The following is a 23,368-nucleotide window of genomic DNA, read 5'->3' as shown; positions in this document are numbered from 1 at the left end:
CATAAACTAAACAAGGGGATCACGAGTTTTGCTTCCAAAACCAACCCGACATGCTGTGCTTCGGTACTTTGGCCCACAGCCTGTTCTTCTGAGAACCATAACTGTAGAGAAACTGCACAGTTCTTTTCCTCCGTAGAAACACCAAATGTAGAGATTCTCTAACATACTCATCATAAAATCTCTGTTCAGGGTCGTTCACATCTCTACAACGTAAGGAACAGTATTTCAGTGCATTTCCCAATCCTAACACCTCAAGTGAACCTCGTATATATTAACTAAATAAAACTGAACATATTTAGATTTCTTGACAATTATGCCTAAAAGCTCACAATACAATCCTCAGTCAAAAGATCTACGTGAATCTGTTCAAGCTGACCGCACAAGGATAGCCACTTTCTAAGATCAAACGTTCCTTAAGTCTTACTCTTTATTTAGCCTCCTTTCTGTTACCTGATCTCACGTCTCTATGGCCAGGAAAGAATTCGGATAAGTTGTCGGACTGTCTGTAATACGAACCTTTATTGTGTCTTCCTGTAGTTTTCTTTCTTCATATTCGCAAATAGATAATGGGCATTTACATGCCCCTCCCACCACGATAGTTCTGCAAGTCTCTTCCTATTGCACCCTCTAGATGTAAGATCTGCAGTATTTGAATTATCACGTACATGGAGCCATTGCTCAACTCTTAACTTGCGGATGTGTTTCGACGATAACGGGGCCCTTGTTTGAGTCCTGAAATTGCTTCCACGGCTCCTCACTTTCATCTATCCTATCCGACCAACATTGATCAATTCTATTTTCCGACCCCGAGGGTATTATGTCTCGAGCCCTAGGGAGCCCTTCATTTTTACGTCCTTTCATAGCCCTAGTCTTTCTTTGGCCGATGCCTTCATTCTTGGAAGTGTCAGACCCTTTCCATTTATTCCTCTGGTCAGTGTTAATAGACGATGGTTGAATAGTTGTAGCCCTACTTCTTTTTTAAACAGAGATCACCATCACCACCTTATTTCTTCCACTCTACTGACCCCAGGTATCCTGAAGGGCATATGACGTTGTCGATGATGATGAGTTCGTCGGATGGGTAAGTTAAGCTCTGAACAAATCTCTTCGTGCTATTTGTCGAGAGTATGCTATGTGTTGGCTCTGCTTCCCTTCCTAATATCATATATCAAGTCTTTCATTTAAACTCATGAACTCCTCTGATGAGAGTAACGTCAGGAGGGGCATCCTGTCGTATAAAATCGCTACGAAATTTCATGTCACTCTATACACGACCCCGCAGAGAAACGGGACAAGGGTTGGACACATACTTTATGGTGTCGTTTCATGTCGTGTCCAGGTAGACAAACTAGAATCGGCAGTGATCAAGGATCTAATTTTACAGGAGCACATTATTTATTACAGGAGGTTGATTGGACGAAGATTCACGAATATTGTGATTCAGTCAATCACTACTGATCTGCATTTAGGGCAGTCGCCCAGGTGGCAGATTCTCTATCTGTTGTTTTCCTAGCCTTTTCTTAAGCGATAACAAAGAAATTGGAAATTTATGGAACATCTCCCTTGGTAAGTTATTTCAACCCCTAACTCCCCTTCCCATAAACGAATATTTGCCCCAATGTGCCCTCTTGAATTCCAACTTTATCTTCATATTGTAATCTTTCCTACTTTTAAAGACACCACTCAAACATTCTTCTACTGAAGTCCTCCCACGCCACCTCTCCACTGACAGCTCGGAAGATACCACTTAGTCGAGCAGCTCGTCTCCTTTCTCGCAAGTCTTCCCAGCCCAAACTTTGGAACATTTTGCAACATGTCCATCGCATGTTTATGGATATTTATTCCGGCTGCCACCGCCTAGTGGGAGGAAGTTGATGTACTCGCCAATGGTCTACTGAAACAAGTTTTGAGAAGATCTACCTCATCGTATTTCGAAATGGAAACTGTCCTATGTGACTGGCCTCTTGAGTATATTGCGAATGGAGGCCAGCAACCAACCGCTATCACTTCTTCACTAGTTTGTTGAATATGTAAAAGAAGCTGATATGCCAGAATTAGATATCGTGGAATACATACATTAATCTGGATCATTAGCGTAGCCAGGATCAGGCAATTTGGGGGGTTGGGGGAGATAGTTGAAAAATGATGGTAGAACATAATAAAGGTGTTTGTGCGTGTGTGGTGTGCGCATTCATTATAAGGGCTCTGATGCAAGTGAATTATGTTGATATTCAGATTGCAGTGCACTACAAAGTCTTACATTAAAATACAAAATAAGAGCAATAGGAACAAGGTCAAAAGTTTTACACCGAATGGTATGTTCAGTTAACAATCAAAAAACTTATTTTCCAGGCTTCTTAGAAAATAGATTCAACAGACCTGTTGGTTTTACGATTATGTTTCTGAATATTTCTTTAGTTTAATGTTTATTTTCTTTCTGTAAAAATTACATGGGTTAGAGTGTTCTAACCCACAATAATTCATCCCCCCCCCCTCGGTAACGCCCCTTATCAGGACAAGGAATGACGGTACAGTGCTAAAGTACATGAAAATTTTAATGTTCGCTTCAGAAGTGAATATCTCGAACAACTTCAGATGAGGACATAGGATTTCAGAAGGGAAATAGTCAAACTTGATTGGGAGTGACAGCTCCAAATGGACTGATAGGACGCTTGCTAATGTTATGGAACTTTTACCCGGAACTGATTGAATTGTTCGCGTGGAAAACCCAGTCTGTTAAACTTTGTGTCGTTTGTTGGAAGTCCAAGAGTCTGTACTTTAGAAAAAAATAAGAATCTCCGATCCCTGGAGCAGAGACTGCAAGATTGCGAAGTGTCTGAGGTGATGTATTTGAAATATTTCAAGGAATCAGCAAGTGATATACCAAACTCGACTCTTCGCGTTATTCATTAGATACCGAGACTGGGCTGTCTTTTACTAAGAATGCACTTTATTTTGCTTATTCGCTGATTATTTAAGGCGCCGTTGATTTTAATTTATGCATTTTGTGTGCAACTCTTAGTAAGTTTTCTCTCGCGCAAAAAAATAATTCGAAAACTTTGGTGGGAAGTTGTCTACGATGATAACAACCCTAGATTCATCAGCAGTAAATATTGTGCGCGTCAAACACCGCATTAAATAACAAAAAAGAAACTTTTCCCTTTGCGAAATGCTAACCATCATGAACATGCATTTCAATAAATGAAACTCAAATATTGATAACGAGCGATTTATTTCCATAATTCCACAGAGTACCTTTGGAGACTAACGACTAATGCCACGTCACTGCCGATACATTTCCTATTTCAACACACTCTATGCATACAAATCCACAGCCGCGGCATCTTTGGCGACCAAGGCCGATGGTTACAACTAATGTGATGTCACTTCTGCCATACATTTTGTTACGTTACAGAAATTTTGCGGATGACTTCCAACCATGAGACATATTTATGTCGAAAGAAAATTACTGCATATTTTTATTGAACTATTGTAATGTTATCTTGTCAGCTGACATTATTTCTCTTGAATTCTTTTTGTCAAATAGAGACAGTGTATTTTCTTTTGTAATTGATGGAGTTGCTCGCAGTGGTGCTGACTAGTGTTGTTGGTGTTGCAGGACAGGAAAACTTCACTACCCCACAAATGTATGCGGTCCGCTGTTCGAGGAGGAGCTGGAGTTCTGGGGGCTGGACTCTAACCAGGTGGAGGCGTGCTGCTGGAGTACTTACAGTGTCCACAGGGACACGCAGGTATAGTCAACAACTACCACTGTATTACACATCAGTCTACGATAATTGCTTGCATGCCTTACGTTCCCCACCCGTTAAGGATAAACCCCAAGTATCTACAAAGGAATTGTTGAGCGGAAAGTGCTCTGGAAAATAGTCGGCGACGCTATGTCCCTCTCTGTACAAGGTACTTCTGCGTGCATATTTGTATATAGTAGCTTCCAGTAAACAATCAAACTTAAAGGTGGAAATGGTATTTTGAGATTAATCACTAATTCCTTACGAAAACAACTTGTTTATGCCCCTCAGTAATCTATTGCTTGGTCTAAGAATTCTATTCGCCTTCTTCCACCACCACCTCGACACCACTCAGTTCAACTTAGTACCGAAGTCACTTTGGACTCCACAAGGGGGATTACAAAGAAGGGTCTGACATGTGCCTCACCGATTTTTATAACATTTTTCAGGGACGTTCTATATTGAAAATTAAGAGATACGTGTTTCGGCGTTTTGTTAGACAAAGTTGATGAAGGAAAATAGTTTTCTCAATGCTGTACATGGAAAGATCGACCAGAAACGTATTTTATGTATGTAGTATGGGGTCCAAAACTGACGATTTAATGGGATAGCAAAGGATATGGTCTTCGAATATATATATGATGCAGTTTGTCACGTCACCTGCAAAGGAGCAGAGGGGAGTATATTTAATTATTTTCACTTGTCAGTACTTTCGTCCTGGAATACAGGTATAAGATACTTCTGATATTACAGTATATCATTATCCATTAACCATGGATTGTACGAGGGTCGAGTCATAAGTCATGGCAATCATTTTTTTCTCGGGAAAAAGTGACAACACGAAAAATCTAAGATATGCATTTGGAAATATAGGGCATGTACTTATGCATAGTGCATGAAGACAAATTCTGACTTCAGGAGATTCTCGTAGGAAAGTGACAGAACACAGGCTATTGGTAAACATTATTTTATTATGGTATGGACGCAAATACACAGGACTACGTACAAAGGACAGGTCTCGACTGGCTACAGACCTTCGAAATAATCATCCAAGGTTTCCACTGTGCGTTGCCAGCGGTGGGGCAGGCGCTTAATACCATTCGCTGCATGTGTATCGCTAATGTGTGACACCTCTCTCCGAAATGCTGTTACGGTGTCCTCTTTGTTAGCAAACCTTTGTCCACGTAATGGCTTCTTGACTTTGGGGATTAGATCGTAGTCACATGGGCTCAGATCAGGCGAATAAGGCGGATGTGGAAGAACCTCCCAATCCCCACCGTTGTTACCGACGCTGAACGATGGCTGCTGTGTGAGCTGTCGCGTCATCGTGTAGGATTATAGCGTTTTCCAAAAGATCTGGACCTTTTTTTCGCACTGCACGGCGCAGTTGGTATAAAAAAAACTGTAATAAACTGCATTGACAGTGTATCCCTCACGCACTGGATGACACACAAGAACACCTTGAACATCGTACGCCAGGATTACCATAACCACCTCGCCACTGTTGTATAGGCATGACATGCACACGTAATGCTTCCCGCAGCTCTGCATGGCATTGGCGTGCATTTCTGCCGCGGAGAACAGCTATTTTAATATACGATCGTTGCTCCTGCTTGTTGACTTCCATTTTGTGACGCTCTCACGCACACACTCAAATTGGGGGCATGCTTACACCCACACTGTTGTTTACATACACCATCTAGTGGCATCATACGCAAGTACATACCGTACGTTTCCAAATGCATGTATTAGATTTTCCGTGTTGTCTCCTATTCGCGAGAAAAAAGTAGTTGCCATGACTTATGACTCCACCCACGTATAATTTCGATAAAATCATCTTATGAAGTGTTTCCCAAGAGGCATATCGCAAAAGTAGTGTATCAATCAATCAATCAATCAATCAATCAATCAATCAATCAATCAATCAATCAATCAATCAATCAATCAATCAATCAATCAATCAATCAATCAATCAATCAATCAATCAATCAATCAATCAATCAATCCTGGTCTGCATTCAGGGCAGTCACCCAGGTGGCAGATTCCCCATCTGTTGTTTTCCTAGCCTTTTCCTAAATGATTTCAAAGAAATTGGAAATTTATTTAACATCTCCCTTGGTAAGTTATTCCAGTCTCTAACTCCCCTTCCTATTACATTACATGAAGTTTGTTTATCACACCTCGCGATGTTTTACTACGAAAAAATGCATAGAAAACGATTATCAGAATATTATCAGATTTACAGAAAAAAGTTAATCACAACAAGAAAACAAAAAAAGGCACGCGCAAGATTCGAACACGGACCAGTGGTTTGGTAGTCTGACGCCGACCTCGCTCTACTACAGCGTGAAAACTATATTATTTGCACCCCATATTATACAGGGTGTATCCGTGATGATGTTCCAGACTTTCAGGAATGATGGAGGATGGCAAATGGGAAACGTTCAAGTCAAAAGTTATTAATAATACACGTTCTTTAACGTGCCAGAAGCCAACGACATGGGGTTGTCACCTTCAATCACCCTTAAAAGCCAACGACCTCGGTCGGGGTTGAACCCGTTGAACTTGGGATTAGTAGACCAACGCCATATCCACTATACCATTGCGGTCAACAGTCAAAAATTAAGCTTATTAAAGGTCGATTCACACATCTCCGGGACGTGACGGCGCTCTCCGCGTCCGTATCCGTCCTTTCCGACATGCATATTTTACCTCTGTTCCCACACTTCAGTTCCGTGCAGTTATATGTCGGCAATCAAGTGTTCTATGATGAGTTTTATTTTTTTTTGTGATGATGAACTGTTAATGATAGCTATAATCTTGGATGAAGAGGAGAAAGAGAGGAAGAAACAGTGGGTTCATCCTATATGGAAACGCAGGGGTAAGGAAGGCGAGTTTTCTACTCTATATAAGTGCTTGTAGGATGACGAAGTATAATTTCACGAATACACTACATTTGCTTTCAATTACTTGAAAAAATAATAATTACTTGAAAAATTAAATAAATGAAATTGTTGATTAATTGTTAATACCCTGACTTTGTAGGCTGGGGGCAGAAAGTGCCTTGCCGCGCCAAAGTCGGTGCCTATGTATAGACAGACTGATTTTCTTAATCTTAAAAGCAAAAAATGTTAGTTACCTACCTTCAGCTTACATTTTCTCGCCAATTGCGTCCCATACACGCGTCTTGAAACAACTATCCATATATTTCGAATCAGCTAAATTATATAGAAAAGAGTGTGCCTTCACTAATTCAATCAACAGTTTGTCCTTCATTTTGGGAGGTAAAGAACAGTTCAAACGTACACAGATAACCTCAGTACTCGAATAAAGCAGAGAAGCAGGAAGGCGGGAAGAGAGAAATCATGTCCGTGAAAACGAGAAATTATCGTCGGCGAGCGAATGCGTATTGCCGGCACGGATCACGGAGAAGCACTGAAAGTCACGGCGAATGACGTCAGCGGAAGTGTTGGAACTCATCCCTTCGTTTACATGGCGACGACATTTCATTTTCACGGAAGATGCCATCACGTCACGGAAAGCGCCGTCACGTCCCGGAGATGTGTGAATCGACCTTTATTCTTGTGGGGCCATGTAAAAAGGTTTGTGTATGAGACACCTGTCGAGACTGAAGAGGATCATCTGGCAAGAAATTTCGCTGCTTTTTATTAAATATTTTCAACTTACTTGGAAATTTATCGAACATTTCCCTTAATAATTTACTCCTCGTCCTACAAATGAATGTTTGCCCCAATCTATCCTCATGAATACCAACTGTATTTTCATAGTTCCAGCTCCTCACTTTCATCTACCCTCTCCGACCTTCCTTGGTTCTTTTCCAACCCCGATGTTAATGGAACACTCCAGGTCGAGGGAGTCTTTCATTTTCACGCCCATCGTGGCCCTTGTTTTCCTTTGGTCGATACCTTCATTTTTTCGAAATGTCGGACCCCTTCCATTTTCTCTCTCTGATTAGTGTTATATAGAGGATGGTTGCCGAGTTGTACTTCCTCTTAAAACAATAATCACCACCAATCACTTGTTCATTAATGATCCCAGAAATGTCTTTCCGGGAACCAGCATGCCACCGCTCCGTAGTAAACAGAACACACACATCTCTCCACTGGGAGATCAGCTCACATGTCACATCCTTCCTCAAGCCTTCTTGACCTAGGACGTGGAAACCAAAGATAGAGATGAAACTAAATTGTCTGTGCCATCCGAGCTGGTGACCTAGTAGTCGCTCGGTTCTGAATTTAAATAGCTCGGCGACGTACTTCCGGAAATGTGACGTACATCCGGTTATGTTCTCCTCAACGCCACCCACTACTCAACATATCATGCCCCTTCCTCTACCCACCCCATTCCAAGCAATTATAGTGTAGGTCCATTGCTTTTATTTCATGACACTGTAATTTATATATTTTTTAATTTTCAATGAATTATTATACTGTAGCTTATAACCTGTACTCCTGTACCATACTATAGCCCAATTTCTTTAACGAATGTTAAGTGTTAACACTCCTGTTAAGAAGACAAAATGGCTGTCTTATCAAGAATTGGTAACTCTAACAAATTGTTAATACTTATGTCAAATTAAAATGGCCACAGGTCTGTGTTAAACCTCTTAACAACTATTAAAATGTCAAAAATGGTTACATGAAGTAGACATATGTTACAAGCTTTACTGCTGTATGAAAACTATTTTAAACCTGAAGAACGCAAAGGACGACCCATACTAAAAGAGTACTTTTTTCTGTTATCAGAAGAAAGTTTTCTAGGAAGATATGTAATTACCAAAGCCATAGTGTACAAGGTACTAGAATGAATTGAAAATAGGTTAGAGTTTCCGAGAAATTTACCCACTGTTTAACCTCAAACACAATCACTCAGATCTCATTATATGTGAAATAATACGTCCTATTAACCCTAAAGCGGGAACGCCTATAAATGTTTCATTGCCGGGCGCGTGGTGAATTTCGTTCAGCATTCATTTTTCTTAGTCTTAGCAACTGGTTAACAAGTACTAACTCTTACACGACTGATATTGTTACTCCTTATGTGCATTATAATCGTTAGACATAATAATTAAAACACAAATTACAAGTGAGAGTACATACATATAATAATAAAAGGTAAAAATGTTCATGGGTAGAAGACTGAAAATAAAATTGAAACAGATGAATACTTAACACATGAGACCTTAAAATGAAACACTTCTAACAATTTTCATTAATCATTATCATTATTCTCACAGCTTACACATCTAATGCATCTTTTAGAGTGTGCTTTCCACACAAAGTTATGACACTGATTACACTTCATTGTGGTGACTTGATTTTGTTTCCGCTCACAGTGAATGCATCGTCCTCTCTTCGATGGCACTTTTGTTTCTTCTAATATTTCTTCCTGTGGTATGAGGATAACACTGACCGGATATCCAGAGGCAGTGTTCCTATCTTAGCTCGTTCAACCAACCACGTATTCGTGAGTTGGAACGAAAGATTTTTCAATCCTAGAGATAGCCCTTGAAAAGCTAGTGGTGCACCACATTCCCTAGTTCGTCGTCTTCATAGCTACCAACTACGCCTAAATCACCTTCTTGTTCACTCTCATTGTCATGATCAATGTCTGAATAATTTACCACTTCATCTTCACCATCAGAAAAATCACAAACTTTAGCTCCTTCAGATCCTGCCTCCTCATCAGATAATTCCTGTAACAGCGTTTATATGTCTTCATCCTTCACAAACTTCGTCCTGCAATAAAAATAGATAGTTACTTTTGTTTCCTCTATAGTCTGCTCCGGTAAAGAAGTAGGGGACTGGAAATAATAATAATATTGCATTGAAAATTACTAACTTGTGTTCAGGACTCCATTTTGAATATTATTAGGTCCCGAAATGTGGCATTCTTAGTGATTTTGTCGGTAATATTGGTAATAATTGCACATATTAAGTATAAAGATGTGTTCATGATAGCCATCTTTGTTTGTTTCCAGAGATGTTATGGAATAGACTGGTTACTTTGACATTGGAAAGCAACATAAAGCATGGAAGTTACAATGCAAATATGTTATTGTTATGACAGAGCTTGGCCTGGATTTTGCAAAGATAGGTTAGAGCCCCTAAATTATACTTTTTTCTTGCCGTGCGGGCAGTATGCGCCGCGGCGATAGTTTAGAGCCTCTCGAAGGGAGTGTGGTCCCCTTATGACAGAGGTTGGCCTGAATTTGCAAAGATAAATTACAGCTACTAAATTAGAGGAGTTGTAACATCCATGCTTTATGTTGTAACTTCCATGCTTCTCACCTATCTGAAATTCCTTGCTTTGTTGTAAAGTCAAAGTAACCAGTCTATATTACGCACAAAATCACTAATAATGCTACATTTCGGGACCTAATAATATTCAAAATGGAGTCCTAAACACATGTGAGTAATTTTCAATGCAATATCATTATTATTTCCAGTCCCCTACTTCTTTACCACTGCCCTATAGTCTACATTTTAAAATAATGAAACTCCAAGAACGTTTAATGTACAATTTTACTGCCGGGCTGAGTGGCTCAGACGGTTAAGGCGCTGGCCTTCTAACCCCAACTTGGCAGGTTCGATCCTGGCTCAGTCCGGTGGTATTTGAAGGTGCTCAAATACGACAGCCCCGTGTCGGTAGATTTACGGGCACGTAAAAGAACTCCTGCGGGACTAAATTCCGGCACCTCGGCGTCTCCGAAGACCTTAAAAAGTAGTTAGTGGGACGTAAAACAAATAACATTATTATTATTATACAATTTTACTTACATGTCCGGGCGCGTGGTGAAGAAAGTTCACCAAATGACGGCACGTGCGAGTCAAGGTCGAATAGCGTGACACGTACAATTTCCTGGACAGATACCGCTACACTGAGAATATCGATAAGACTTCGCCGGAAGGTACTAGCAGCGCCACGGCTGTAGCTCTTAGGAACTAAAAACTAAAGATGAAATACGAAGGTTGGGGAACGAAATTCACCAGCGCGCCCGGTTTAGGGTTAAGGGCCATTCTGCATAATACCATATACGAAATAAAAGTTATCAGATAATTATCTAAGCTTAAACCTCTACTGCATGAATTATTTTTCGTTTCCGTTTGGTGAAGAAAATTTCAAGCTTTAATGTTCAACATACGCTTGGTGGTTTAGATATACCAGCAATTCTTAACTGGGCCTAATAGCTTAACACTCGTATGTGATGTGGATTGCCATATTGGAATATATATACGATTTTCCGCGATTTTACGCTAAGCTTTTAACATTCAAAGACCGAACATTACTGCCTACTGGCCATGGGTACGTATTGCAGGGCGCAAGTATACTTGCACGACCATAGGTCGGTAATGTCTTTGAGGTTGAGCCAGAGGTACTCCTGAAGCCTGTGGTAATATGATGGGGAGGGCCCACGTAAAATAAACGGTGGTTGGTTCGCGTGGATGTTGACGGGGTGGAAGGAGTACCTGTAGGGCTGTTTTGTTTTATGTTATGTGTATATATAATAATAATAATAATAATAATTTAAAAAAAGGCATCACTGGGATATGTGTTTAATTGAATGTACAGTTGAAGGTGTGCCGTAAAACTACCTCTGTCTATAATATTTATCAATTTACACAGGTGAAAAGTTATTTGTTGCCTAATGGCAACAGTATGCAGTAGAGGGTTAAGATTATATAGGCCAAGATATGAAAAAAATGCAAAATTTATAACGTACAAATCAAATACAGAAATGAAATTATTCCATTTCCAGCCCCTCTTACAGAAAGACTGGGAACAAAAATAAACTTTTCCCTTAGCCAAAAAGCTAATGATCATGAATGTGTATTTATAAGTAAAACTTAAATATTGATAACGAACGGATTAATTTGCATCATTTCACAAAGATGTGTACGGAGATAATTCTACGTCAAAGGAACTAAACTTGTAGTCGCAGCATCCTTGGCGACCAAGGCCTACGGTAACGACTAATTTAACGTCACTGACGGTACATTTTCTGTTTCAACACACTCTATTCATACAAATCCATAGCCGCAGCATGTTTGGTGACCAAGGCCTACGGTAACAACTAATGTGTCGTCACTTCCGTAACACATTTTGTCGCGTTACATTACATAAATTTTTGAATGACCGTGAGCCATAAGACATACTCATGTCAACAAGGCAGGATCTAACAAATCTGTTACCAATTTCATGGATAAACTTATTATTCCTCTGCGTAACTTAGCTTCAAAGTTGATGTAATTTTTCAGAACCGTCTTCTTCCACCATGCGTACTGCTCCAAAACACCTTCTTTCCCTACGTGAATTGTTTTCAGAACTTTTTCAATCCATAAGCAAGATTACTATTATTTGTTGTATGGGTTCCGAAACTCTTTCCGTCCTTCTTTTAATTTTTACTACAAGATCAGTTTAAGCTCATATTTTCAAGAATTACTAACACTGCTCAAGCTATATTGCTATCACCTCCTGGTAGAAGACGAAAGAGACTGAATGATCCGTCAAAATGGAAGAAAAGCAAAGAGAAATATAATAGGTAAGGGCAAATATAATTTTTAACTCCGAGGGTGCGAGTCTTAATGATTTAAACAATTTCGAGTAAATTGAATAGTTAGTATAAATACAAAATATCAGTATTAATTACTTTTAATGTATTCCTTGTTAATAATAATAATAATAATAATCGCCTTTTTCATCAGCGTTTGTCATCCTGCTGGCGGGGTCCACTACTTGGATTCGTTGTCTCCATTGAGTTCTGTCCTCGGCCATGTCAGGGTGGAGATTGACGTTCTTCAGGTCTTTGTGTGAAGGGTAGCGGGCCATCGCTGTTTTGGTCGTCCTTTTGGTCTCCTACCGGCGACTTCTAACATGTAACCCGTCTTCGCGATAGTGTTGGCGTCTGCCCTTAGTACATGTCCAAATTATCGTAGACGACTCTCGCGCATTTTTTCTTGACTCGGTGCAACGCCAATAATAATAATAATAATAATAATAATAATAATAATAATAATAATAATAATAATAATAATAATAATAATAATAATAATCGCAGAGGTGAAAGAAGGTATGGGAATTAATGGGTCTATCTCTACTACAATCAAACGATTAATTAAAAGCTTCAAAATTAAAGTTATTTTTCTTTCGAACTGTTTTATTTTTTCAAATACAAAATGTTAACAAAACCAGTCGCTCAGCGACAGTACACAATTTCAGATACAGGATTAAGTTGTTAGTTTAGTAACAATTTTGGAGAAATCAGAAAAATCCACAAGTCAACAATCTGAGCTACAAGCTCCCAACTTTTACAAATGTTACTTGAGCATTATTGCTCCGTCCGCTCAGTAGTCCAGGAGACGGGTCTCACAATTTCAAAATGATGCAGAGGCGGACACTTGCACTCCTTGAAATTTCAAATGGAAGCTAAAACCCTAAATGGGCTTATGGCCCGACGTTCCAGAGGCTAGTCCTATGCTACAGAGGGGACTAGGCGGAGAAAATTTAAGTTACAAAATCTACAGACTGAAAACGGTTACAAAAACATAGTCACCTCAAATACAAGTTGATAGGGAACTCGAGAGGGTTTCACACTCTCTATTGCCGAATTTAGGCTAAGTTTCTAGGCTAGTTTTGAGATTTACATTGGGAGATGAAATGTACATTATTAAAGATGAGGATACGAATTTACTTTACTTTGTTTTCTATGGATCCCCTTAAATTCATAAAACTTAAACCTACAACATTATATTCCAGATCTCCTTTGGAGAAATAAAGGTTACATAATTAAAGACAGTGAACTTTCCCCTCGAGATAGCTTTCATGGGCTATCACATAGATATTAAATGGCTGCCATTAACTTAGTCTGCAGAAAAGCTCGATGAAGGGCGAGACGCCCTCGCCTCTACAATTAGCACACACTCAGTAAACTGGATATTCAAGAAGACGAGGTGGCTCGAAAAATTGCCAGCTTTTATACCCAAGAGGAAGGTTCTAGGAAGATCTGGACTAAGACCAGGCACACCCCATTTTTTATTGGATAATTAAATATGTACAAGAAACCCATAATTGGTGGAAAAATACACCTACAAAGTTTCTTATTGGTAAATTTTGAATTTGGCAGAAAGAGATCGAAGGGTTGACGACTGTGATACACCAAAAAACAAAAACAAATCAACTCAGTTTAGGAAACCTTAAAATAACGAATTACTTCGAAATTTTAATAGTTCCTCTTCACACTAGAGGGCATAACATACGCTATTTTGGTAGAGACATCTGTGAAGAAATGTCCAAACTTCTTGCACCAGTTGTTGAACGGGGTGTGTGTACCCTCGCGGTAAAATAATAATAATAATAATAATAATAATAATAATAATAATAATAATAATAATAATAATAATAATAATAATAATAATTGTTCCAGGGTCACCCGTGGAGCAGAAAGAGGTTAAAGAAGGTGCGGGCTTGAATGGGTCTAACTACGATATCAAGAATTGATTTAAAACTTTAACAAAGGTTATATTTCTTTTAGTACTTCAAACCTAACAATTTTTCATAACAATGAAACATCAGGTACAATGATAATCTTGAGACAAGACTAGGGAAATTCAAGATTAGTGAACTTTACAGATCCTGGGATTCAGGCCCCTCGCTTTACAGTTTCTGAGATCCCAGATCAAATTTACAAAAGAGCACAAATTTGTTCAGGGACAGAAATCCCCTAATTCATGGAGCACTTGCTCCCAAAATACAATTTCTAGCCTTCTAGAGGCACTCGTTAATCTCACAAAAGTTTTGAAAAGGAGCTAACAGGCTCTCAGTTTTCGAAGCCTACTCAAGGCAATCACTGGCCTCTCAAGGCACAACTTATAATTTGAAAAATGATTTTATACAGGCGTATTTAATATCCAACCTATGGGCCCTTCATGGAATAGAAGAGGTTAAATAACTGGCCCAAACACAAAAGGAATGGAGGCATACACTGCGCTCCAAGACAATGAAAACCTAAAAACCTAAAGGGCTTTAGGCCGATGAAACAGGGGCTATTCCCCAACTACTGAGGTGACTCGTATATAAATTACGGTATCACATTACAGAATGAAGAACAGTTATAAAGCGTAGTCACCTCAAACCAAGATGAAAGAGAGCTCGAGAGGGTAATTCACTCTCTATCCCCGATTTACAATTAAAGGGTTTACGAAGTGTTTACATTAGCCGAAAGATGATTTACACTTTAGAAAAGTAGGTTACATAGTTAATGATTCGGACCTTTCTCTCGGATTAAACTGTGGAGGTAGCAAGAAAGAATAAAGTTATGTGGCCATTACCTTGTAGATGTTCTAGCTGCCGACGAAAGAGGCCGGCCGCCTCCTGCTTAAGCACACACACACTCAGATAGACGATGATCAATTGGCCAAGGAACGTCAAAAGCCGCAGTTTATTAACCCTCAGGGAAGGTTTGAGATCATTCAAGACTAAACTAGCCACACCCTCTTAATTTAATTGGTTAATCTCAAAGTTACACTCAGAATCGAACAAGAAGCCTGTGATAGGTTGAAAATTAATTACAGAAATTATTGATTGACTAGATTCAAAACTGGCGGAAAGATGAAAAATATTGCTAACCCAAAAATAAATGAACATCAATCAGTTACAAAAACCTAGAAATACAAAACTTCTTTAAATTATAAGTTCTTTCACTTTGCACCAGAGGGCCTGATCCTAAATTTTTTGGTGGTGTCATATGTAGAAAAATGTCCAAACTTCTTAATGAATGGCAAACAAAACAAGGAGGAATTCACTCAGGTTAGGAAACTGGACAATAACAAAATTACAAAATATTTCGGTGGTGACATCTTCTGATTAAAGTTCCAATTTGTTGTGTTATTAGTTCCACTTGTGATCGATGGAGGAGTTCATTTTGGCGCTAATTTAGAATGCGTGGCGTTGAGGTGTACCTCCCGGTACAATAATAATAATAATAATAATAATAATAATAATAATAATAATAATAATAATAATGTTATTGGCTTTACCTCCTACTAACTACTTTAACGATTTTCGGAGACGCCGAGGTGGCGAAATTTAGTCCCGCAGGAGTTCCTTTACATGCCAGTAAATATACCGCAAGGGGTTGATGTATATGAACACCAAATACCACCGGACTGAACCAGGATCGATCCTGCCGTGTTGGGGGTCAGAAAGCTGGCGCCTGAACCGTCTGAGCCACTCAATCCCACTATTTCTTTCCAGATATAGGCTTACTTCTCTAGCGAATATTCCAGGATGTAATCAAAAGCAGTGTGTTTATGGCTGTGGCGATTTTACAATGCACGATGCACAAAAATTTCATGCAGTTTTTTATGCTAACTATTCAAAAAATAGACCAAGATAAATTCATATTGAAGCATATATCTCAAAGTATTCTTAAAGAAGGTGTTCCGTCAAAGGCATTCGACCAGGAAATCCAGTTACTGTAGGTTATTTTGTAAAAACTGGACAATATTGGCTCCAAATCTGCAGCAACGGATGCCTGCTCTGAGTGCATGAGACTTAACGGCCTAATTGTCACATGTAAAGTGCCTCGTTAAAAAATCGAAATCATGCCAATGTTTAGGGTGCATACGCGGAAGGCAAACGCATTTTATAAAGACCTTAATACTACTAAGGAAAATACAGTTCAATTATCATTTGATTGTCAGAAGAATATGCCTCTTCGCCGGGTTTCTGATCAATCTGCCAGTTTTTCTAGACAGTTATATTTATATGATTTATGATTTCTGCTTGCAGGGATGTATATAATTATAATATTATTTTAATCCAAATGATAAAGCCATTTTCAAAACTTTCTCATTTCAGTGTAGAATTCCAAAACTTTCTACATCCAACCATAAATCTTTAATAACTTGTCAAATATCGAGTGATGATTTTCATAATTATGGCTTAATAAATGTGTATTCACCCAGCTATAAAACTGCAAAATGTTGGCCACTATCACCAATATTAAGGGAGTTATTAGTTTTACGCGAATTTCACAAAAACGTTTATTAAGGATGTAGGCAGTTTTGGAAGTGGAGTCTTCAATTCGTTTTTACAGAAAATAATTATTTTCGCTCGTTTCGATTAAACGGCATTTCGTTTTAAAGTTTTCCGTATAACAGACCTAGAATTAGTGATTCACTTCCATTCCTTTTGTCCTTTCATATGGAAGTTCCATGATGGTCTACGTTCGGAACCGTGTCGTCCCATTTGCGATCAGTCTCATCAGTGACATACAGACAGTCAGGTACAGGTTACTGTGAGGGAATGCCCTACTGAAGAACTGGTACAGGAAGACATCCCTCAAGTAACTGGCGAAACTACAGTAACTTACATACTACATACTACTTACTACTTACTACTTACTACTTACATACTACATACTACAGTAACTTACATACTAGGATTCTTACGAATCGTAATCTGAAACTGATTAAATTACTTATATGTACCGTTTGGGACTGATGCGTTAATATCGGGACTAACAGAGAATAAACAGGTCTCAAATGGACCTTTTATTTATAGTTACCATACGGCTGTGGATGTAAAGGTGGTTAAATGAGTTTTAAGAAGTAGGACAAAAAATGGGCGTATTAAAACCGTTCAATTTTACACTTCCCAACTTCAAAACAAAGTATTTTGCTGTCCTTTCTTGAAGCAATTGTAGCTAGTCTCAAACTTGACAGTTAATTTACACTTTCTTATACAATAGGGGACACTATTAAATTACTGCTTAAATAATGCTCAGACTGTTCGATTATTCATACTGACACGTTAATTAAGCAGTTGCTCAAAATATAATTAGCCTACTTTCATCTATCTGTATGTACGTCTACCACTTAGTCTCATTTCTTGATACTGGGTCGGGATGAGAGAGATTAATTTATATGGGATGTTTCTACGGCCGGATGCCCTTCCTGGCACCAACTTCAGTTGAGGAGCTAATGAAGATGAAATGTGTTATGGTGAATGAAATTGAGTAAGGGGTGGGAGGACACAGCTCTGGCCTACGGATAGGAACTGTACAGGCATTTACCTGGAAGTGAAAGTATTAAATTACAGAAAACCATTCGGAGAGCAGCTGACGGTGGGGTTCGAACCCACGCGTTTCCCGAATGCAGAACTTGGCTCCATAGCCGTAGCGCGTTCAAAAGGACGGCCACTCAGCCTACTTTCACATATATATAAATAAAATTATAATTTTTGTCTATACTCTCGGATTAGATGTACAAGATTCCCGAACTTAATGTTAAGAAAATGTTTAGATTAAAATAAGTTGAAAAATTATAATTCCATAACGATAGCGCGAAAAGATGAGATTACATTCGGGAAATAGTGGGTTCAAATCCCAGTATCGGTAGCCCTGAAGATGGTTTCCCGTGGTTTCCTATTTCCACAACAAGCAAATGCTGGGGCTGTACCTTAACTAAGGCCACGGCCGCTTCCTTCCCACTCCTAGCCCTTTCCTATCCCATTGTCGCCATAAGACCTATCTGTGTCAGTGCGACGTAAAACAAACCTTCAGGAGAGAGGTTGTGAGGAGTACGCCCTAATTAGCAGTCCCCTCGCTGCATGGACGTTGGAAAACCCTGATAGGCTGCTGATAATTTTACAGTGATCGCAAATGGGACAACTTTTGCTGTGATCGCAAATGGGACACAACCTTCGGAACACAACGGCCTTATGAGACCAGTTTATCATGTCATTAGGCAAGTTCATCCTTTCATGGTGAAAGGTCTCAAATTCCATACCAGTTTTCAGGCTGTGACAAGCTCCCGAAACATTTAAGTTAAAACTGCAGAATGTTTGCAAGTAGTAAAAGAGTATGGCGAAAAGAGGACAAATGATATATAAAGAGCAGTTTAAGGCATCAACAACCAAAATAGGCGCTAGCGTATCGAATAGGCATTTGTAGGGACTACAAAGCTGCAGCTTTAGATTCTTCGTAGCATGAAGCTGGTTTATAACCTTATAGATCAAAGGAATAAAGCAGAAAAATAAGCTAAGAAGTATTCACGTGAAATTGTTTTATCTTTGTTTCAGACCACACTCGCCATACTGGACAAGCTGGACATAGACGCTGAGCGACCCAGCGAGGAACAGATTGCACACCTCTTTGGATACGAGGATGACTACTTCGCGGGCACTCTGTCCTGGTGGCAGCGTATCAAACCTCGGGTGTGGTCTCTGTTCGACGAGCCCTACTCCTCCACTGGTGCTAAGGTAACAATTCAGGCACCTGTCTGACGTTACAATATTTTTTGATAGGCTTATTCATGATCCGAGCACCCTCTAGTTCTCGTCTGCCATCTGGAATGTGGTTCTTCACGTCGTCCTGTGTTCTCACCTGGATACAGATCAATTGTGCCCATTTTGTTCGAGTGTATCTTTATTTCTAGCCTCTCGTGATGTTCTTAGAGATTCCGCCGCGCAGAAAAATAACTGTGCTTCAAAAAGATGAGGACCTTATGAAAGAACGGGAAATGCTAAAAAATATTCTCATATTTCGAGTATACCTGACTTTTCTCTACAGCTGAAAGCTAATGAGAACTGACAGCTACACAGAGTGAGTCATTTGAGATTCTGCCCTTCACTCTGGAGAACAGGTATGAGGTTATCCACCTTTCAATACTCTACAAGTAAAGTGACAGAAACCGAGCTCGATAGCTGCAGTCGCTTAAGTACGGCCAATATCCAGTATTCGGGAAATAGTGGGTTTGAATCCTACTGTCGGCAACCCTGAAAATGGTTTTCCGTGGTTTCCCATTTTCACACCAGGCAAATGCCTGGGCTGTACTTTAATTAAGTCCACGGTCGCTTCCTTCGCACTCCCAGCCCTTTCCTGTCCCATCGTCGCCAATAAGACCTGTCTGAGTCGGAGCGAAGTAAAGCAACTTGGAAAAAATAGTGACAAAAATATGTTTAGACCATTTCACTATTTAAGGGACCGGTTTCAACCCAACCAGGGGTCATCCTCAGTCTTATAATTCTAAACATTGGCAAGTTATACAATGTATATACAATTATTAAAATCGCTTAGAGTATACATTATCACAAGACATAAAACACACATTAAAATATATAACGACAAAATAAAGAACACTTAAAACACTTCTTAAATAATGTACAAAAACGTAAGTAATGTGATAACCACTGATGACTTCTAATCAACCACATAACTTCGTTCAACATTTTCAAATATAATTTAAGAAGATAAAGTATTAATGTGTAAACTGATACGATGACGAATATAAGAACAAGTCAAGGTACGTAGAATACAAGGTAGGGATCACGAGAGAGGTGCGCAGTGGCAAAGCCGAGCTGTGACGTCACGCAGGACCCTCGCGTTGAATCTGCTCTGAATGAGATAGAGGTAGTTCGAATAAGAATCGCTGTACACGCAGAAGCTAGGTGCTAATAAATCACGATAGTAACATATCTGTGGTGTATAAGAAACAGTGTGTATTTATTTTATGAGGTAAAACGTAAAAAGCAGTAACAGTGTACACTTTTCAGTATGCTTTGTCATGCCATTGCAGGTTGCACAAATCATAGCAGGCACGCGAAGGAACGAAACATACACTTTCATGTATTCCCTAAAACCACTGACGTAAATAAATGGTGACAGAAGTAATCAAGACATTATCGAAAGCTATCTTTCTCAGCTTCGTGGGTTCGGAAGGCTTTATGACGATCCGCTTCCGACAGCTGTGACGCGAAAGGTGAAATCATTGCTTCTAGCCTCAATGCTGCCGAGGCGATAAGAATTTTCAACTGTTCTCTGAAAGATTATGAAATATTACGCCCAAATATGTACTGATGAACTCAATCAAAACTCGGATATCATGTGCCAGTCTGAAGGCCAGCGTTGAGCCCACAACATCCTATTTTTTATCGGAGGATGAGCAAGAGTTCGTTAAAGCCCTTGAAGATCTAGTAAAACAGCTCGAGGACAGTCGTGAAACCAGGAGCTGCTTGAAGACTTCACTGGCTATATAGCTTTTAGGATAAAGAAGAAGAACCTCGATATAGAAAGTAATTACGGAGAAAAGACAGGTCAAATTACAAGGGGTAGAAATTACATTTCAAAAAGAGTCTTTTTTTTTTTTTTTTTTTGCAAGTTGCTTTACGTCGCACCGACACAGATAGGTCTTGCGGCGACGATGGAACAGGAAAGGGCTAGGAGTGGGAAGGAAGCGTCCATGGCCTTAATTAAGGTACAACCCCAGCATTTGCTTGGTGTGAAAATGGGAAACCACGGAAAACCATCTTCAGGGCTGCCGACAGTGGGTTTCGAACCCAATCTCCCGAATACTGGATACTGGCCGCACTTAAGCGACTACAGCTATCAAACTCGGTAGTTTCAATTTTACCACGGGAAAGAACTGAAAGACGGTTCTAACATCATCACAAACCTTACGGATATCCTGAAAAAGAAATTCCCAGAAACTTATGAGCTTGCAAGTTGCTTCGTGAGAAGCCGTTCATTTATTCGAATGGACGCTTTAAACAAAAGTAAGACAATGAAGAGACCGGGTTTCAGTTAATACAACACCGATAAAGAAAGAAGAAAAGCAAAGAAATTCCACTGATGCTATGGATAAGTGTCTTTGATATTCTTTTTGTTTTAATATCAGCATTATTCTTTGTGTATAACATACCTGTTTTTTTATGAAAGACAATTTATTATGTTGTATATGAAACCAGTGCTAAGAATGTTAATATACAGGCTCATTAATATGGCCTACCTAATGTTAACGTGGAATTTGTGATTTCCTGGCACTTGGAGGAGAACATTTACTGTACTATTTGTGTTGTGGGTAGTTTTCTAACATTTGCTGTTTGTGTTGTTGACAGTGTATATAGTTTCCCAATACTGCTTGTAACAACGGACATATTTCTTGCAGTCATCACGCTTTAATGTTCGAGTCTGTAACAATTAGAGCCCCTTGTAATTGTTATCATAGGTGTTGAGAACATGAACATATGGAATGGCCATTCCACTGCGATCACAGTCTTAGCATTGTTACAACCTTTTATACAGATCGAAATACTTCAGAAACGCTGCTGGATTCACACTGTATTTGATCTCCTAGTATTACTCTACTGTAATAGTGGAGTGGAATGCATTTTCTTAGGTGATGTTAAAATATCAATGAAGTTCTCTTATCTCTAACTTGTGGCTGAAACAGAATAGCTTACAGCAGTGTATTAGCCTACCTCATACAGAAGACAAGGCGCTGAGGGTTCATGTTGACGTCATCGACGGCCAAGCGTGGTGGGGAGACCTGCGCGTGATCCCTACCTTTTACTCTAACTACCTTGGTTGCGTTCACAAAATACGACTCCGAGTAGAGTTGGAGTAGAGTAGAGTATCGCGGAGTAACTGGTAAAGTTAACTCTGAGTAACGGTATTTCGTGAACGCTTCGAGTGAATACAGAGTAACAGAATATGGCTAATCAATTAAGGAAGGTTATTTGTTTTACCATAACCTCATTTGTGAGGAATTTAATGTCTAATTTCTAGGCGAGTTTCTTCATAGCAGCGTGCTATATGAGTTATTACTACTTTCCTCACCAAGTTGTGCCTTAAAACAGTATCCGTTATTCTTTACCTCATAGGAACAATCTGATTACATTGATGATGAATACCAATACATCGGCTCCGCACTGATGCACGATAGGCCATTTAGGACAACTAACTGTAAAGATTATGTTGTTAACAACTACGACGAAACTGAATTTAAACAACATTTCCGATTGCATTCGAATGTGTACTCAGAGTCATTGGCCCTAAACTTTTTTAATCCAAAATCGGGGAACGAGGAAGACCATTGCAAGACCCACGAAAAAAAAAAAAATTCTAGTTGTAATTTGGCTCTTAGCACCTGATTCGTACATATCGGTTTCGTGAGAATTATAAATGCACTGTGTGGTATTTCTGATCGAATAATTAAATGGTCTCATTCAGAAGGTCATCTAAAATATTAAAAAGTTACGTTGCATTTTCCCAAGGAAAGCTCATAAAGTTGAGGTTATTAAATCAGCTGCTCATTCATAACATGGGTATTCTTATAAAAATTCAATCATGTTATTTCCGCCGATTATTAAAATTGGCACGGTGCCTATTTTTCCTGTTTTAAACGAAAATATCCCCTTCTTTATTCAATACATAACGCCCTTCTTTGTCAACAACTGAAAATAATTTGAATTCATTGCCATGTCAATATAGCCGCAGTTAATATTTCTCACCGCCACCAATGAATGCATTACTGCGCATGTCGAGTTAAATCTACCCACCTATTTACGCAGAGTAAAAAGAATATACTCTAAGTTAATTCGGAAGCATTTTCTGAACGCCTTGTAGAGTTGACTCTTTACTTTTATGAACGGATAGAGTTAACTCCGAGTTTACTCGGAGTTGGAGAGTAGTATTTTGTGAACGCAACCCTTGAGAACAAGTGTAAGGACTCCTCGAGTTCAAGCGCAGCCCGCCAGACAGCGCTAGAGTGTGCAACTCCCACAGTACCGATCAGCTGGTTTTAGGAGTGATGCCAGAG

General features: G+C 39.3%; 1 protein-coding gene across 1 annotated transcript in view; it reads left to right on the top strand.

Moving 5' to 3' along the window:
* Positions 1–23,368, top strand: part of LOC136864057 (potassium voltage-gated channel protein Shaw) — a 754,891-nt gene that overhangs the window by 519,717 nt on the left and 211,806 nt on the right. Inside the window, exons 5-6 of the mRNA XM_067140592.2 lie at positions 3,620–3,752; positions 18,852–19,031. Coding sequence (XP_066996693.1) covers positions 3,620–3,752; positions 18,852–19,031 — 313 coding nt within the window. The remainder of the gene's footprint in view (positions 1–3,619; positions 3,753–18,851; positions 19,032–23,368) is intronic.

Source organism: Anabrus simplex, chromosome 1, assembly GCF_040414725.1.
Source record: "Anabrus simplex isolate iqAnaSimp1 chromosome 1, ASM4041472v1, whole genome shotgun sequence".
In the NCBI taxonomy this organism is placed as follows: Eukaryota; Metazoa; Arthropoda; class Insecta; order Orthoptera; family Tettigoniidae; genus Anabrus; species Anabrus simplex.
The sequence above is the reverse complement of the archived record's forward strand: the minus strand, read 5'-3'. Positions and strand labels throughout refer to the sequence as shown.